Raw genomic sequence first — 20073 nt, 5'->3', positions numbered from 1 at the left:
CAATAGCATCACAAACAAAGTGCAATAAGCAATACATTTCATAATTGAATTGCACAGCATCTAGAGCAGGGATGATGGAAAACATCAATAATTCTTAACTGACTTAAACCTAGCAAAACTGTGATGCATGGACGCTTATTTACCAGATAGGCTTTTGATACTTCTGTTGCCTTTCAAGTTTTAATTCCTACTCAGCAGGAATCCAGATTTTAGAGGAGCCATAATTAATCATTCAAACACTTGCACCAACACACACACACCTATACATTGATGCTTCACTGCACATTAATATACCAGACAGAAAGATCATTCCTCTATACTCACAGAGACGATGTTGACGTAATCGTCGTCAGAGAGCGTTTCCAACATCTCACTAACTGAAGTCTGAATGAGCTTCAAAGTCAGACCTGACACACTTCCACTCCTGCAATTACATTTTTATAACATGCCTATTACAAGTTTATAACATGTGTATAAAAACTCCAGCCCCATTACACTTAACAGTTGGGGTGTTATAAAATGTTTATAAGGATTTCAAGTTTAAAATCCTCTTAAAAAGAAAAATAACAATGGCACTCTTATTAAAAAGCTTGTATACCCCACTTTTGCAGCACTCTCCACATTTGGATATTTTTTACATTTTTTTAAATTATCTTAACCACTGTAAATTCAGATATCACAGTACAGGAGAGTAAACATTTTGTGTTGTTGTTAAACGAATATGTTGTTCCAAACACATTTGACTTTTTTTCTTATGCAAAACACAAAAGGGAGAGTTTTTAACGGAGATCCCCCCTGCGTCTTTGCAATACAATGGCAGTTGACAGTTCCTGACTTTAAAACTTAAAAAGGACCCAAAAGTATCAAAAAACTTGTTGTTGCGCTATACAAAGCAAGTTCGCACGTGACCATTATGAACACAGTTTTCTCAAAGCACTCATGAATGCGCAATGGATGTCAATATTTTCGCTACAAAGATGAGTTGTTTTTCACTAAAACATATCGCATGTCCTCAGAAGACTTGGAATATGACACATAAATTGACTGGACTACTTTTAGTATACTTTTGGGTCATCAGAAAGTCAAATTCAGATATCACAGTACAGGAGAGTAAAACTTTTTGTGTTGTTGTTAAACGAATAGTTAACCAAAAAAGTCAAATGGATTTGGAACAATATGAGAATGAGTAATTTCTTTGGGGGTGAACTCTTCCTTACAAATAATCCAAAAGACAATTAAAGATAGATGGCATAAGGCTATGGACAGCCCTGCTGAACTACTTGTTTTGCAAGGTAGCATTAACCACATTTAGCCTTTTAAAGGCTCCAGTACTGATTTGCTGGATCAAGTTTTATGGGTTAGTAATCACTTTGTGATTCCACTGAGAGGTGTGTGGGCTTCAGTGTTTAGTCATTAGGCTAAACCGCATTGATTGGCTCAAGCTAAACTACACTAATGGGCTCAACGCCCAGACAGTATCAGACAACACCACCATCATTATGGCTAAGCAATTTCAAAATAAACTCAAAGCCTATTTCTTATACAATAAGGCTAATTACACACTCAACCTAAAGATGCCACTTAAGTGTGATAAAATAGCAGTCTGTATACTAATGTTGTTTTTTAATGAATTCTGGACATGTCTGGTGTTAAATGAACAAATATGATAAGTTAATCTTAACGGCAAGTATGACTATATTGATGCATCTTTATTTTAAATGTAGAATGCAGAATATTAAAATTTAATGTGATTAAATTATGCAGTATGACAGAAACACTGAGCTCTTTTTTATAATATCTGGAAAATCTATTTTGATTGAGCTTTGCGATCACTTGAAAGAATCCATTATGCTTAATATTCAAAAAATTCTTCATTTGAAAAACAACTTTGGTATTTAAAAGCCTACCAAAGATCTCCATTTTGCTCCAAGTTTAAAAGCAAAAAATTTATTTTTCATTTTTATCTCTCTTTCCTTGCCTTGGCTTAGTGCCACACTGTGTCAGACTTTAATCAGCAGCTCTCTCTCTCTCTCTCTCTCTCTCTCTCTCTCTCACTCTCTCTCTCTCTCTTGCATGCTGGGAATGAGTGTAGTGCGTGAGAGCTGCTTGTGGGAGAGTGTTTGCTGAGCTGTTTTTCTAGCTGTATTTCTTTGATTTTTTGTTTTATCTACTTTTTCCTCTTTTTTCTGTAAGCACTTATAAGGTCTTTTTTAGTTGAGGACTTGAGGGTAGTTGTTTTTTGGTTTTTGCACAGCGTGTGTTTGTGAGGTAGAATGACGTCAACCCCTATGGGGGAACATCGCCTCTTTCCTTCCGGAATGGTTTCAGATGCATTCCGGAGGTGAATGCGTCTATCGAGGATGTTCTCCTTGCTGTTGGAGAAAAGGAAGGCCATGATAATATTAACTTTGCTTCTCGAATTAATAAGGCTGTTGTGGTGTTTTTAAAAAAATGAAGTAAATAAATTGATTGAAAGTGAAATATGGGTCAAAGAAACATATGTGCCCATTACACCTTTGTCAGCCCCAACCACAAAAGTCATGATCTCTAATGTGCCTCCGTTTGTCGGTAATGAGATTATCGAACAATCGCCGGTGCTGTAAAAACGATCCTATTAGGTTGTAAAAACACCACTCTTAAACATGTACTCTCCTTTAGGAGACAGGTTTACATGTTTTTGACTTCTCCCACTAAAACACTTGAAGTGTCTTTTCGGGCGCCTCATGGGGAGAATTCATATATGGTGTATGCGAGTACAGAAAGCTTGCATTGCTTTGAATGTGGGGATGTTGGACACAAACGTTTTACTTGCCCGCATAAAGCATTCATTGCTGATGAGGAAGGCCTGACTGAAATTGTGGTATCAGAAAAAGAACAGAAGGATAGACAGCAAACTGTGATGGAAACTATACGGAACCAACCTGAAAAGGTGGATGGACAAACGGAAAATACTGAGGTACGGCAATTTGCTTCAGAGAAATTGTGAAAGGTGTTGAGCAGCCGAGTGGTAGTGATGTTTTTATGAGTATGAGTAAAAATATCAGTGGCTCTTGTTATAATGAATTTGGACAGGACAACAAAAATGATGAAGGACAAAGTCACGAAATGGATAAAATGTCATAGGCAACCGAAGAGAGTTTCAGAGATGAAGACTCATGTGTAGATGTCAATGTGGCGAACTGTTGAAGTGATTTGTATACAGCTGAGCAGATTAACTCTTTCTTGGACGAAACAAAGAGCAAAGAGCTTTTCACCCTTTTTAAACATGGATGTCCTAAGATTAGGGTCCTTAAATATTAATGGGTTAAGGGATAGTAATAATAAATGGGCAGTATTAAAATAATTCATAAATTTGAAAGAGATTAATTTGATGTTTTTACAGGAAACACATAGCGACGTAAATAGTGAGGTAGACTGGGGTTTGTGGTGGGATAAAGAGTATGTTCTTAGTCATGGAACTAATTTATCTGCAGGGGTAGCAATTTTGCTTTCTCCTAGGTTGAATGTAAATATTTTATCTGTCCATGAAGTAGAAAAGGGACGTCTTCTTTTAATTAAAGCTAAAATAAAGGAAATAGATTTTATATGTATTAATATTTATGCACCAAATACTGGCAAAGATAGAATCAGGCTTTTTGAGACTCTTAAAGATACACTAGTTTTCATTTTAATTATACAGTTTGGTAATAGAGCCCTTACTTTGTTTATTGAGAACTAAGCTGACCGGTATTTCAAAGCTGAAACCAACAAACTTTCGGCTTACGCAGACTATATTACTGTTTTAGTTAAAAAAACACAAGATGTTCAAGAGTTAAAAGAAGTTCTGAGAATTTATGAGAGTGCCTCATCTGCCAGACTTAACTCCCAGAAAACATTAAGTGGGGGAGAATAGGAATTAAATGTTTAGGAATATACCTTGGAAAAAGTCGATACAAAATGAAGAACTGGGAGGGCTTAGTAGATGGTGTGCGTGGAAAGATGTTTAAATGGAAATGGTTGCTACCCCAGTTATCGTATAGGGGAAGAGTCTTGATAGCCAACAATCTTATTGCTTCTACTCTTTGGCATAAATTGATGGTCTTGGATCCCCCAAGAAATTTAATAGAAGATTTCCAAAGATTATTTTTAAGTTTCTCTGGTCAGGACAGCATTGGCTAAAAGCTGCTGTCCTTTATCTTCCAATCCAGGAGGGAGGACAAGGACTGATTGACATTTACTCCCAGGTAACTGTTTTTCATTTACAAGTAGCACAGTGGCTTTTATATTTTATATTTTATATGTCAACATCAACAGTGGATGTATGTCGCTTGTGTACTATTACTCAAGGCTGGAAGAATGGGCTTAGATAGACAACTTTTTGTTATGTCTTTGGATGGAGTAGCCTTAGAACGACTTACTATTTACCAAAGTGTTTTGCAAGCTTGGCAGACACTATCCTTTTCAAGAGAATGGGAAGGATCTAATCAGTGGGTGTATGAAGAACAATTTTTCTTCAACCTGCTAATCACTACTGAGATGCTGGATTCTGCCACTGACAGGTCTGCATTCTTAGTGGCAGGAATCTCCACATTATGCCATCTAAGGAGTGGACAGAGCTGGGTAACAGCAAATGTTTTGGCATGCAAGGTGGGCATTAGGTCTGTGCGTTTTATTCAGAGGGTGCTAGATGATCTTGAGGCTGCCCTCCCTGTTCCAGTAAGAGATCTAATGAGAGTTATCCCCAGTGAGAATCGTGTCGTAAATGTCCATTTTCCAGAACTACATGTTTCAATAAAAAAAAGAAGACTGGCAGGATGATTCTGGAAAATTGCTTTCAATGGACATTCCAGAATTTAATAATTTTAGCAACCTGAACAGAAAAACACTTTATAGAGCTTGTGTAAAAACTATGAACTTCTTATAAATTTAAGAGAAAGTAAATGGACAATGGTGTTAGAATCAGACTCTTCCCCAAAAGAAAGCTGGAGGTCCCTGTACAAAAGACCCATTGAAAAGAGGGTTAGGAGACCTGGAGACTTTCAGTGGAGAATTGTACATGGGATTTTAGCTACAAACAGATACAAAGCACACCTTAATTTTTCAAATGATGAGGAATGTCCTTTTTGTGGGCTTCCTGAAACTGTTTTTCATGTATTTATTGAGTGTTCATGGCTAAATCGCCTTTTAGATCTAATAAAAGATCGGAGTGTACAGTTCATAGGAAGTTTTAATTGTGCACTGTAAATCTTTTACCCTAAATATTCAGTAAAAAATGTATCAGTTATACTTATTTTTCTATATGGAGTAACTAAGTTAGCAGTATGGTGTACAAGGAAAAATAAAATAGAAGGAAGAAGAGGTGTTGATCCTGTTTTGATGATGAGGTTTCATAAATAAGAGATTAATGATGGAATATGCCTATTATATTCTTATCAATGATGTTAATTCTTTTTTTTCATGTATGGGGTGTTGATAAATTTTTTTATGTGAACCTGATGATCAAGGTTTTATATTAAATATGTGAAAGGGTAGCTTTCAATGAATGGGTTAAATTGTAAATTACATTGCATGTGGGTTTTATGTGGTTAAAATGTTAATTTATTAACTAAAAAAATATATATTTTTTGTGATATTACTGAATCAATAAATAAGACCTTAAAAGTCAAAGTCTCTCTCTCTCCCTCTCTCTCTCTCTCTCTCTCTCTCTCTCTCGCTAACACTTTATTAAATTACTCTAATGCAGAACTAACATCATGAGCTCTTTAAGTGGAGAGAAACTTATTTTCCAGTTAATAAACTCAGAAAAACACAGTAAATAAATTAACTATGAGTACAAAACAGAAACAAAATCAGGTGGTGAGAAAGACTGTAATTTAAGCAGATCAGTGGGTTTGTGTGAATGTATGTGTGTAACGATATCAACGCACAATGTGGAGGCAAATAACAAATTGACGCGAAGCTGATATTATTAATTAATAATATATAAATATTTATAATATAATGTGTGTGGATTTACTTAGCAATACTTAATGAAAAAAATTGTCCCCTGAAGTTAGCTAAATCAGACAAAAACTCCCTTTTCTAAAAATACAAAAAGTTTTCTTTTAGGGGTAGGGTCAGGGTTATTCTATTAAAACTATAATTAGCTTTATATATAAACAATAGAAAAAGCCGGCATCACACTAGCCGATTCCTCCAGCGATTTTCAGGCGTAACCTTCATTTACATAATCGCCGGCCAGTAGGAAAGACAGAGCTCGGATTAGCGTCTGCCAGCAGGAGGTTGTTAATCCATTGATGGTCTGAACTCTCTGCTGAGTTAATGGTTCTGAGAACTGGAAAAGCAGATCAAACTTGTAGAAAAAGTTGTTCAGTAGCTGGGGTGGACTCTTGCTGTCTCATCAAGTGACCAGTGAGCTTCTTTTACTGAAGAACTGACAAGACATTCATGCTGATTTCAACATTTCTATCAGCGATCACACACACAGCCGTATATCATCACAAATGATGATTATAATCCCAGCGTTGCCTCCGCATCTGAGACTGTCAATCTGTGCATTTTATCACATGGCTTGTTGAGCACGTTACCATGGAGATATAGCACGTGTGGAGGCTTCACACTATTCTCCGCAGCATTCACGCACATCTCACCACGCGCCCCACCGAGAGTGAGAACCACATTATAGCGTCCACAAGGAGGTTACCCCATGTGACTCTACCCTCCCTACCAACCAGGCCAATTTGGTTGCTTGGGAGACCTGGCTGAAGTCACTCAGCATACCCTGGATTCGAACTCGTGACTCCAGAGGTGGTAGTCAGCGTCTTTACTTGCTAAGCTACCCAGGCCCCACGACACAGGTTTTATGGCAGTGATTTCGAATGCTCATTGGCTCTCAAGTGTCTCATGACCGACTGTGACATACCGTATTCCGTGTTGTGCATGTTTGAAAGAAATATGACAGCACCTTTCTGGAGTGGATCAGGAGAAGGTTTTAAACAATTAATAACTTATATTCTACTCTCTACCTCACACAAAGCTATTTTATGCTATCAGGGATACGCATTGTCCTTTGGACTACTTTTGTAATGAATTTTGCCATTTTTCTGAATAAATTATTGTGATTAAATGTATCTGCCTGTTAGGTTTTTTGAATGGATAAGAAATGGTTATGGTTAGTTTTAGGGGTGGGGTGGGATTAGCAGCTGTAAAATATATATAAATGAATATATTGTAACAAAAATTATTGTCACTGTAGATTAATCTGCCTGTTACGTCTTTTTATATTGTTGAAAAATGGTTATGTTTTGGGGTTGGGTTAGGGTTAAGTGATCTAAAATATCTATAAAACAGTAAAAATGTTATTAATATTAATTTAGTATAAACAAAAATATATTTAGAATTGGTTTGTAAACATTTTATGTTTCTAAAGCTGTAAATACATAAAACAATTTACGTTTTAGATGCTTTCAAAATGCCCATATTGTACTTTTAGCATCTATCCAAACTTATAAAAATGTACGTTTAAATGTTACAACTATTAACGTATATAGCTTCATATAATAATGAGATCAGGCTGGTAATCCATAGTGATTCTGTCATCAAGTGTTTTACTGGGGCTCTCCTACAGTAAAATTACTAATAAAATCAAAAAGTGGAGCAAAACAGTCTGTTTTTATTGAACATAAATCCTTTACTCACTGAAAGCTGCATATGCGTTCTATGGCAAGCCTCAGGGGGACAAATACACATTCACACACATTCACAAGGTAAAGTTACTTCATGAATCGGATCCTAAATCACTCTATAACAATTGTATATGTTCAAGCGGTACGAATGTTATTTTGGCGAGCTCCACATGAGAGGGAATCAGAGAGAGAGCGAGTCTGGGGAAGTCGGTACACCTGTCATCCACCAGTCTGAATCGGCAAGTGTGTCATACCTCAGACTACAGAGAGCGAGATCTCTGCAAAACAGTCAGTAAGTGTGACATCCTCTGCCAAAATCTAGTTGTTTGAAGTTGGCTAGTGTGACACCAGCCTAGAAGGACAGCATAACCTAACATCTCTGGGGACCGTTAAGAACAATTGCTTAATTAACATACTAAATTATGCCTTCATGAAAAACTATGAAAGGTTTCTTTGAGGGTTACGTTTATGCGGAGGAAAAAGGGAATAGAAAATATCATTAGCTCAGTATAAAATCTGAATAAAATCAGAGAGTCTTTACTCACGCATCCACCAGGATCAACATGTCTTTTGGTGAAGCTGCACCCTGGATATACCTGCAGACACACACACACACACACACACACACACACACACACACACACACACACACACACACACAGACACCACAGAAATACCATCAAGCTCTCAGGCATGGTAGATAATCAGTCGCAAAACACCTTACAGAGAAAATGAGGACAAATTGTGATCGCTATCTCTCTCTCTCTCTCACACACACACATACACGCACTGAAGAGGTGTGCTCACCAGGGCCTCCTGCGTACATCATACAAGTCAATCTTGTTTGGTGTGTTGCTTGTGTCGACCCAAGGGGAAGCTAGAACAGATGGAATTATGAGATTCCAATACAATTATTACCTTTCTAACTTCTACAATTACTTCTTAAAAAAAAAAAAAGAAAGAAAAAAAAAAATATATATATATATATATATATATATATATATATATATATATATATATATAATAATTTCAGTTCATTTAAACAATCTGTACTTTAATGTAAGTACTGTAGGAAGAGGTTTTATGGAACTATGAATATCACTCTGGGTTCCCTGTGTGTTTGTATCTGGTTGCATGACCTTGAACACAACAAGTAAAGAGCAACAGAGGGCTGATGACAGAACTGACATCTAAACATAATGACTCAGTATTTACAGCATGTGTGCCTGTGTATGTGTGTGTGTTTATACACTGCCTGAAAAGTGCCTGACACACATGGTCTGATTTTGCCAAGTAGTACGTGTTCCTGGATCAGCATCTTGTGTTGGTCCTGGACAATCATTCCTAAATCTGATTGGTATATAAGTATGATGCTCAAGGACCAACAAGGATGTCGTGCTAGGAACACATTCTACTTGCTAAGATCTTGGTTAGGACTGTGGTACTTTTTGTTGAGAGTACAAACCTTGCTGTAGTTTCAAACAAATTGCCAGTTTCTTTATCCTTTCCATATGTGTGTTCTGATCCACTTTCATTCTACTTATCATCTTCTCCTTATATTAATATTATTAGAACATATACTCTACATGTGTTAAAGAAACCAATGCTAATTAAATAACAGGCTTTAAGTCATTAACTTGTCAAGTACCACCCATGACTTCCCCTACTGGTCACATGGGGCTGCTGTATCTTTTGGTCAACGTTCTGTGTTCCTGTTTCCTGTCCTGTATATTATACTCACTAGCCCCTTGTTGAGTCATTATGCTACAATCTACTGAACTCCAAAAGTCAAAACTTCCAATGTACTATCTGGAAAACTGCAATATAACAGCACTAGAAGTACAAATTTTATGCTTGGAAACTCGGCCGAATATTTTCATACCCTAGATGCGGGTGTATGATGTCATGTAAATATGGTGGCATCCGGAGAGTTGTTCACAGTTAATGATAAAACTTTTGGAAAAATGTTAAATGAATTAATGTTCATACATTATATTGATAATAAAACGTTTAAAAGTTTGCAGAGACAGTTGTGCAAAGCACAGAGAATTATGTTCTCTGTAGATAATGACAAAATGCTATATATCCATATATAAATTTGATAAAGATATACATTTAATCCATTATAAGCCATCTTCAAAGCCTTGGACTACAGGGTGCTTTGTGGTCAGAATTAATAGATAACAAAGAGGGAATATTCTCCATCTGGAGAGAATATTTGAAGAATAGTTTCCATTTGAAAGGAAAGCAGAATAGTATATGTATACTGTATATGACTAGATAATATATGTCAGTGTACAGTGCATCCGGAAAGTATTCACAGCGCTTCACTTTTTCCACATTTTGTTATGTTACAGCCTTATTCCAATATGGATTATTTTCCTCAAAATTCTACAAACAATACCCCATAATGACAACGTGAAAGAAGTTTGATTGAAATCTTTGCAAATTATTAAAAATAAAAAACACATTTACATAAGTATTCACAGCCTTTGCTCAATACTTTGTTTGTTGAAGCACCTTTGGCACCAATTACAGCCTCAAGTCTTTTTGAGTATGATGCTACAAGCTTGGCACACCTATTTTTGGGCAGTTTCTCCCATTCTTCTTTGCGGGACCTCTCAAGCTCCATCAGGTTGGATGGGGAGTGTCGGTGAACAGCCATTTTCAGATCTCTCCAGAGATGTTCAATCGGGTTCAAGTCTGGGCTCTGGCTGACCACTCAAGGACATTCACAGAGTTGTCCCATAGCCACTCCTTTGTTATCTTGGCTGTGTGCTTAGGGTCGTTGTCCTGTTGGAAGATGAACCTTTTCCCCAGTCTGAGGTCCAGAGCGCTATGGAGCAGGTTTTCATCAAGGATGTCTCTGTATATTGCTGCATTCATCTTTCCCTCGATCCTGACTTGTCTCCCAGTTCCTGCCGCTGAAAAACATCCCCACAGCATGATGCTGCCACCACCATGCTTCACTGTAGGGATGGTATTGGCCAGGTGATGAGCGATGCCTGGTTTCCTCCAGACATGACGCTTGCCATTCAGGCCAAAGAGTTCAATCTTTGTTTCTCATGGTCTGAGAGTCCTTCAAGTGCCTTTTGGCAAACTCCAGGTGGGCTGTCATGTGCCTTTTACTGAGGAGTGGCTTCCGTCTGGCCACTCTACCATACAGGCCTGATTGGTGGAGTGCTGCAGAGATGGTTGTTCTTCTGGAAGGTTCTCCTCTCTCCACAGAGAAATGCTGGAGCTCTGTCAGAGTGACCATCGGGTTCTTGGTCACCTCCCTGACTAAGGCCCTTCTCCCCCGATCGCTCAGTTTGGCCGGGCGGCCAGCTCTAGGAAGAGTCCTGGTGGTTCCAAACGTCTTCCATTTACGGATGATGGAGGCCACTGTGCTCATTGGGACCTTCAATGCTGCAGAAATTTTTCTGTACCCTTCCCCAGATCTGTGCCTTGATACAATCCTGTCTCGGAAGTCTACAGACAATTCCTTGGACTTCATGGCTTGGTTTGTGCTCTGACATGCACTGTTAACTGTGGGACCTTATATAGACAGGTGTGTGCCTTTCCAAATCATGCCCAATCAACTGAATTTACCACAGGTGGACTCCAATCAAGTTGTAGAAACATCTCAAGGATGATCAGTGGAAACAGGATGCACCTGAGCTCAATTTTGAGTGTCATGGCAAAGGCTGTGAATACTTATGTACGTGATTTTTTTTTTTCATTTTTTATTTTTAATAAATTTGCAAAGATTTCAAACAAACTTCTTTCACGTTGTCATTATGGGGTATTGTTTGTAGAATTTTGAGGAAAATAATGAATTTAATCCATTTTGGAATAAGACTGTAACATAACAAAATGTGGAAAAAGTGAAGCGCTGTGAATACTTTCCGGAGGCACTGTATATAATTTACTTTAAAGGGGTTACAGGCACTCAACTTCATGTTGTGCCTGACAACACCCTTCAGCCGTGACAATATTCACAATATAGCATGGCCTCTCGTACCTTACTTCTTTAATATATACTATATAATCAAATGTGTTTTGCTGAGTCTTGTTATTATGTAGGATGTCAATAAGTATTGAAATCTTTGATAATGTAGTGTCTCCAGTGCTTTACCTGGGAAGTATCGGGCCAAGCCAGTTGCACTGCCAAAGACCTGCCAGAGGAGGGACGGGTCATCTTCTTTGTTCTTCCTGAAGACCTCATCCAAAGCTGCAGTCCAGTTGAGCTCATTCAAAATTATTGTGGCTGTTATAAACACATACACACAGGGTCAGGCTACATCTAGAAAATTTTGATTTTCTGCATATATTTGTGCAACAAGCCACGATCGACAACATCTGCTGATGTCGTCTGATGATTGTGGCTGACTGATATGACTATGAAGCATCTTAAAAAATTTTAAGAGATAAGCCCAGAGCAGAGAGCCTCAGTTTTCTAAGAGCTTAGTGCTAACAAACACTAATCCCAAAACAGCATTACATCACTGCTATTCCTCGCCAGAGGAACCTGACTCTCAAAACTACAAATGCCATCATGGAGTGCTTGAAGTGATAAACCACTTGAAGGAAAGGAAACAGCAAAGTGAGCAGAGGAACTATTACTGTTGCTAATGCAGTTCTAATTGAATTAGAAGGAAATTGAGGCATTTTTTCCACAGAGAATGACAGAAATGGACATCATGTTTGCTGTATGTGACTCACATTTTAAAATGAACATTAAAGGGATAGTTCACCCAAAAATGAAAATTATCTCATCATTTACTCACCATCAGGCCATTCCTGATGTGTATGACTATCTTTCTTCTGAAGAACACAAACGAAGATTTTTAGAAGAAGATCTTATCTCTGTAGGTCTATATACAATACAAGTGAATGGTGACAAAAACTTTGAAGCTCCAAAAAGCAAATAAAGACTGCATAAAAGTAATCCATAAGACTCCAGTGGTTTAATCAATGTCTTCTGAAGCATTCTAATGGATTTTGAGTGAGAACAGACCAAAATATAACTTCTTTTTCACCGTACAGCTTGTCATCACAGTCTCTAGGAACGATCATGATTTCAAACTCGATTACACTTTCTAGTGCTTGATGCATGCTCAGAGCGCTAGATGGCGCTAAGTAGTTATTGTGAAAAAAGAAGTTCTATTTGGGTCTGTTCTCAGCAAACTCATTGTATCGTTTAGACATAGATTAAAGCACTTCAGTCATATGGATTAATTTTATGCCGCATTTATGTGCTTTTTTTGCAGCTTCAAAGTTTTGATCACCATTCACTTGCACTGTATGGACCTACAGAGCTGAGATATTCTTCTAAAAATCTATTCTTCATATTATGCAAATAAGATGCAATGAAAGTCAATAGTGACTTAAGCCACCATAAGACTACTTTAATTACCCCCATTGCCACCCGCTTCCTCTTTCTATCAACAGACTCTTCCCACTGTAGGTGTTGAATCAATACAGACGTCCTCTATCATCCAAAGTCAATCCAGACCCTATCAGTCAACTTTAAGAGGGTCCATCAGCAGCCCAAATCAAACTCTAATGACACACCTCGACAACAAGGCCTGTAAACACATTTATCTCTTGCCTCTGAACTGACCCAGGAGACTCACTCAGAGCAGAGACAGTGGGTCTGGAGGGGACGCTTGACCATAGGTACAGGCAAGGAGTGAAGTGTGTGGGTCGCACTTTAGGACGACTTTAGGACAACTTTTAGGACCATAAATTTTTTTTTTTTTGCATTGTAATATTATTATCTGGGCATTTAAGCACATTTACAGATCCCTTACCCCCCCCACTCCAATTTAAATAATGTAAATAATGCAATGGCCCTAAAAATAGCCTTCATTTTCTATATGGAAAATAAATTTTCTTATGTGTTTCTTTTGATTTTGGAGTAAAAGACCAGGACATTTTCTTGACAGGTTTTGTGAGAATCACCAACTAGCACAAATACACACCCAACACAGGAAAAGGAAAGGAATACTAAGAAGTGGTCATGGGAAGCCATTAATTTACTATCTTCTCTAACCCTGTTTACACCTGGTATTAAGATGCGTCTCAGGTGATCTGATCACATGTGGTCAGACGAGACACCGCTGTTTACACCTGGTCGCTTAAATGTGTTTTCTGTGTCCACTTGTGTTTGGATTTCAAGGGGAGGGTCTCGGTTTCATGATGACATGAATCAATCACTATGTCAAAGTGTTACTGCGTGATATTAAAACGCAAAAAAAGACACAAAAGACAAAGAAACGGTGCGCTGTTTCTCCCAGATGCATCTGAAATTTAATCTAAGCACAAACGCAACATTTCAAGCAGAATTCTCTGTTATTTTTAGTGTATTACCTGTATTAAAGGAGCTTCAGGTGTTCGTGCTTGTCATCTGTGTTGATATCAGACACAATAAAAAAGATCAGTGAAGCTCTCATGATTGTGTATGTATCCGCTTTTTTAATTTTCCAATCTAAAATTTTTTCCCTTTTAAAACCGCTCGTAACCTGCAAAGTTTAAATTCTTGTTTTAGGGCAGCTGTTGATTGACAGGTGAGGGGTGGCGCTTCGCTGCTGTCCGGGACGCATACAGGACGGATTAGCGTTTACACCTCAGATGCAATGTGGTCACATGCGTTTTTGGCCACATTCATATGTGGTTTTTGTGATCCGATCACAAATTGTTTTAGACCCCATTTAGACCTGTATTTAGCGCTGATCACCCGAAACGCATCTTAATATCTGATGCAAACCGGTCTCTGACTCCCTCTTGCTCTGATAATCTCATCCTGTAACTTTCTCTGTTTATCTTACTTTTCCTCTCTCTCTTTCTCTCTCTCGTCTTGTCTTAGATTGAAACCCTTATTTATAATTTAAAAAATACCTTTTAACTGTTTTTATAAAAGGGTGTATAATTTAAAAGTGTATAATTTCTGTACCACTAGCTGCACCAACTGGAATTGCACTCTGTTTTTATTTTTTGTTATTGTGTTTGGTTCCACTAGTACTATAGCAAATTAAGCATTGAGATCGCCATTAATGAACATTTTGGGTTTTAAATATGTTCAGAGGATGCATTTTGAGTAAAATCAATTTTTTTGTTAATTGAGTATTAATTTATTTTTGCTTTTAAAAATCCAAGGAAAATCTTTTAACTTGCAGTTGATTTAGTGTATTTTGTTACTGTATATAATATTTTGGTCTTTCTTTTCTCTGAGATTAGAAGTATGAGTTATCATCTCTGTTTTTGATTTTGTAAGTTGCCATCATGGTTTTTTGTATAATGTGTGTGAGCTGTTTAATGCCCAAAGTCCATAATTGTGAGGAACAGTGCAACGTACACACGTAATCGTGTTTGCTAGTTTTTTTTTATGCCATGCCAGCTTATGTGGCTATTTTTAAATGCCAAAATCAAGGTTAAAATATAATAATTGGGAAAAACAACTAAAAACATTTATAAGATGTTTAAGATCCATTTGTAATGAAAACTTTGAACTTGGACTGACTGACTTGATTCTGGACTGACTGTGTTAAAAACTTTTTCAAGTGTCAGCAGAATATGCAATTTTTCTCACAGAGACAGACTTTTTACTATATGGGCATAAAGTCTGGTCTAAATCCCTGCTTATTATGTAAAAGAGCAACCCACTTAGACAGGAGGAAAGCAACTGACTGATATGTAAAGCAACCAACCACGGGCATATTGGTTTTACAAGTTATTTAGGGGTGGGGTTATCTCAAATAGTTGATATGACCATGAATAAACACTTTTTCAAATAATGCCTCAGTGTTTGCTAATTGTTGTTTTGATCAGGTCAACCGTAGACTTTGTTCAGAATTTGGTCAGTGAATGGACTGTGGGCGGTCTGTGGGCGAGCAGTCTGAGGCTGAGACTACTTGCACTCACACATAGTAAGTCTGATAGTGGTGCTGTAAAAGTGTGGATGTGAGCTCCTCTCTGCTAAATTGCAGGATCAGTGAAGAATCATGAAAGCCTATAATTATCCCATGAGAAGAGTTCCTTCCAGCACACTCACATCTTAGACAGTAACTTAAGACATTAGTTTAGAGATCAATTCTATTTTCTTTTCACCTGTATACACTCTACAGATCAAAGGTCAACAGTGAAAGGAGCCTTTGTCACATATATCTCTATAAAAATGGCCCATGAAGGCATCATAATTTACTGTTCCCAGAAGGAAGTGCATTAGTGAATGAGAGTGTAAGGGAGTGGGTGTATGTGTGCGTCTGTGTGTATATGTGTGTGTTCAGACTAATGTGGTTTCACACCCCTTTACTGTTGTTCATCCATCAGGCTGCCATTTTGCAGGGGTAGACACCACACCACACACCTACATCTACACACATATCTCAAATCTGCACACTCTTTTTCTGTCTGTCACATATCTGTTTCCTTCTCTCTTTGAAAATAAGCAAAACTGCAAGATTTCTCACAAGATCATAATCTCCCCTAATACAAGACCCTATGCCTGTGTCCGAATATGCATATTCCATGCTACACAGAATGCAGAAAGCAATGTCAAATGAGTTTGAAGTGAACAACAAATGGATGATGTACTGCATCTGCCAAAATCTTGGAGTGGGCAACCAATACAGACTTTGCTATCCCATTAGGCCATGAGAGCTGTCAGATTTAGAGGAGATCTTGGTAGAGAACTGTGAGCTGGGCGGCCCTTTTCATGTGTAAAGCCCAAAGTATACTTCGGTTTTAACCTGAACGCTTAGCATCTACATACATTAGAACACTAGACTTTCAAAGTATACTTAATTTTACTGTGCGCATACACAGGCGGTTGACGGATGCGTGCTACGACTGCTATGAGATACTAGAATTTTGCCTTCAGGAGTTTAGACCCACAAAGACGTCTTTATATTCCTTCAAACTCGAGTTATACAAATACAGTTATCTCCTGACCTCTTCACACATGTGCTCTTGATGTGCACACCCATTGTTGTTGTTTCCAGTTGTCGTTGATTACATCTTCTTCTAGCGCTTCTTTGTGAAAGCAACGGCTCACTTGTGAGTGTTGCCACCTTGTGGAATCACTAATTAGTACAAATAATTCCAGGCACAAGCGCATTCTGCACGTTCAGAGTGTCAGCCCACACACGTTCAATGCTTGAGCACTCTGCTGATGACAACATTTGCATAATGCATCCTGTATGCAGGCATGGTGTTCACATCTGACCGTAGTATACTTTGGGCTTAATTGTTGTATGTACTAAGAAAGTTGTTCCATGTGGAAATTGTACTTATTTGGCAATACCAGAATAAATTGTTTTCATGGTTGTTGCAAGCACATGATAGTTCAAAGAGCACATGGGTCAAAGGACAATGCCAACAACGCTAATGTAGTATGTCCGTGAATGTATTTATAATACAAACCTGCTTACCTACAGTACATACTTTATGTTCATTGAATTCAGTACATACTATTAAAGTACAGGAATTCGGATGCAGCCAATTAGAATGCTGAATAGAAAAATATGCTTTATGCTATGACATTATTTGACTGCATACAATATTTCAAAAAAGTACCATGGTATTAACAATGGTATAGCTATGGATCTTTAGGCATGGTACCATGTTAATACCTTGGTTTGTTAGACATGTACCATGTGATATTCATAGTATTCTTTGAAGTCCGTTGGAGTATAAACATAGTGTACTGTATATAAGGGTAAGGGTAAGGGTAAGAAGGTGAAAATACAATAACAAACATAGGTAGAAACTTTCTTCAAGAATTGCTGCAATATGTAAACTAAGCTTCTTTATTCTGACAGTCTGATTACAACAGAGCAAAATAAATTATAGCCCAATTCTCTAAGAGATTCCTAGAAGAGAGTGAGAGTGAGAGAGAGGGAGGGAGAGAGAGAGAGAGAGAGAGAGAGAGAGAGAGAGAGAGAGAGAGAGGGGCTCATGGATAAAGATTTGTTGATTACAGGCAAACTTTGAGCGGTTTAAATGAATTAAGGTGAATATGCAAGAGAATATGAGAAGAAGAAAAAAATCTGTGTGCTATAAGCAAAGCCAGAGGTACCCCAGTACGCACATACAAACACACTATCATGTTCACGCCACATTTCTCACACAAACAGTCGGAGCATGTCTGTGTCCATCTTGAGATTGGGGTGACAGATGACATGCTGCATTGAGGCAAAAAGCACAGATTAATGTCTTAATAAGAGACACATATAGCCTACAGCCAGCAAAGAGCCTCTGATCTTACACACACACAAACACACACACATATATAAACAGACACACAGGCCGCCGGCCCGGCAAACACAAATAAAAACACATACAGTAAACTGATACAAATGCTTTTATACTTAGCAGTACACACCATTAATATACATATATACTTATTACACATTATTAAAGGTGCACTCAGTTTTTTTCTGTTTATGTATGTTTATGTTAGACTTTTACTGACACCTAGTGGTGTGGATGCACTATCACACTAAAGTAAACATCTTAAGTCACTAAGGCTTTTGAAGAAATGCACCATCTCGTGTGAGTGTTTATGATTTTAAAGAGATCTGTCAAAAGAACTACTCGTTTATTTTTTTAAGGAGGGAAAATGACTGAATAAGCTTTTAAAGATTCTGAAATAATGAGAACCACTAAATTGGCCAAAAGCTTCACTCAGTGCCATTCCGAAATGTCTCTGTGTGCTTTTAGTTGGGCAGAGCAGCGGGTAATCGGTAACTGATGTTTCCAGATCAAGACAAAATCAGGCATAAAGCACAAAGTACAGAGAGTAATTTGAAGTGAGCAAAGGTAGATAAAGAGAGACAGAGAGAGAGATGAGTCATATGAAGACTGCAACTGCTTCAGTCCCCATCTACAGCACAAATATCACAAACTCATTTGCCTGTGAAACACTTGGACAAATGCAACGGTGAGCTCATCACAAAGAAGATCACATTTCTGGCAACGCAGAGAGCATAATAAACAACGACAAAGTCACACAGCTGACAGTGTTCTAACAAATAAAGTCATTTCAGAGATGGAGCAAGAAAGATTAAAAGACATGTATTAAAAAGTAAGTATGTTGATTATGTCATTGTGGCGAGTATCCCATGCGTTTCAGCGTCGCCCTGGAATTGGAGCTCATTCGCCAATCAACCACGGAATGCAGACGCTGATTGGTGTCACCTGCGAACAACCAGCTGGAGCGGATTTAAACGCCGGAGGAAGAGGGAGATGGTGAGCATTAACTCCGAGGCATGTCACTAATCCTCTTCTCTCTCTCAATTCCAGACTCCAGCAATGAGTGCGCGCCAATCACCGCACGCATCCTGCGGAAGCTACACTAAACACAGGACTCACGATCACAGACACCCCAGCACGCTCACCACGCCCTTGCACCGAAGACACCACACACCATTAAGTTCCTTTTCCATCTATTGTCACAATAAAACACCCCTTTGTGGGACTGTGCACTGTAATTGTCTGTGCCTCGTTCATCCTGCCACAGTCATTCACAATGGTTTATGGGAGTAGGCGGTCACTGCTAAGCTCTTTTGCCACATTAATGCTGCATTCCATTCAACTCAGAAAGTCGGATTTTCCAACTTCCGACACGGAAAAGTGCAATGGAACGCCACTTGAAGTCGGAATTTCAACTTGGAAAGTCGTGCGAAAATTTTCAACTCTGATTTCGCCAAGATGCAGGTGCATGACATCACACAAACATGTCAGCACACAGGAAGATACACAAATTAAGTGATAATCATTCACTTTTATTAAATAATATTGATAAATGAGTCAAAGTCTATACATGATATTAAAGCTTGTTCAACAAATGTTAGCAGAGACAGGTGTTCAAAACATGGAAAATTATACTCTCTTTTCATAATCGTACACCTGTTGCACAAATGCTAGCATTGCAGAATTGTTTATGAATTGGGTTTCTAGGAGATATCACTGGTGACAGTCATACACCTGCTAAGCTAACAGGAGCATAACAGTTTTGTTTCCATAAATGTCATCTTCCGAGAATCTGGCAATGGAATGCATTTATGGTCGGTGATCGGAGATATCAAGTAGGAATATCCCACATTCGACTTGAATGAAATGCAGCATTACCATTTTAATGGTAACAATGACCTCTCTGATTGGTGGATCTCAATTCAGGATTGTGGGTAATGTAGTACTTCACAGGGAAAGTCTGATCACAGAAGACTTGTGGCTTCTAGAAGCTTATACTTTTGTTCAACAACCGCAGAGCTCACGGAAGGTATAAAAAGGTTTATTCATTATCACAAAAATGTATTTCAGTACATAGAAGATGAATGGGGTATGTTTTTTTTCTGCTATACTTACAGCTATGTGGAGCACAATTTAGAACAATGAGACTTGACGAGACCCAAAATGATGCGTT

At 38.1% G+C, this 20073-nt stretch overlaps 1 protein-coding gene across 2 annotated transcripts in view; it reads right to left on the bottom strand.

Moving 5' to 3' along the window:
• LOC127434833 (voltage-dependent calcium channel subunit alpha-2/delta-1-like) overlaps window positions 1-20073 on the bottom strand; it is a 150088-nt gene that overhangs the window by 45219 nt on the left and 84796 nt on the right. For both annotated transcript variants that reach the window (XM_051687842.1, XM_051687843.1), the window contains exons 7-10: window positions 11782-11913; window positions 8472-8541; window positions 8210-8260; window positions 325-424 (exon numbers count right to left, since the gene is read on the bottom strand). In XM_051687842.1, coding sequence (XP_051543802.1) covers window positions 325-424; window positions 8210-8260; window positions 8472-8541; window positions 11782-11913 — 353 coding nt within the window. The remainder of the gene's footprint in view (window positions 1-324; window positions 425-8209; window positions 8261-8471; window positions 8542-11781; window positions 11914-20073) is intronic.

This window comes from Myxocyprinus asiaticus, chromosome 45 (genome assembly GCF_019703515.2).
Source record: "Myxocyprinus asiaticus isolate MX2 ecotype Aquarium Trade chromosome 45, UBuf_Myxa_2, whole genome shotgun sequence".
In the NCBI taxonomy this organism is placed as follows: Eukaryota; Metazoa; Chordata; class Actinopteri; order Cypriniformes; family Catostomidae; genus Myxocyprinus; species Myxocyprinus asiaticus.
Note: the sequence above shows the minus strand (reverse complement) of the source record. Positions and strands in the feature narration are given on the sequence as shown.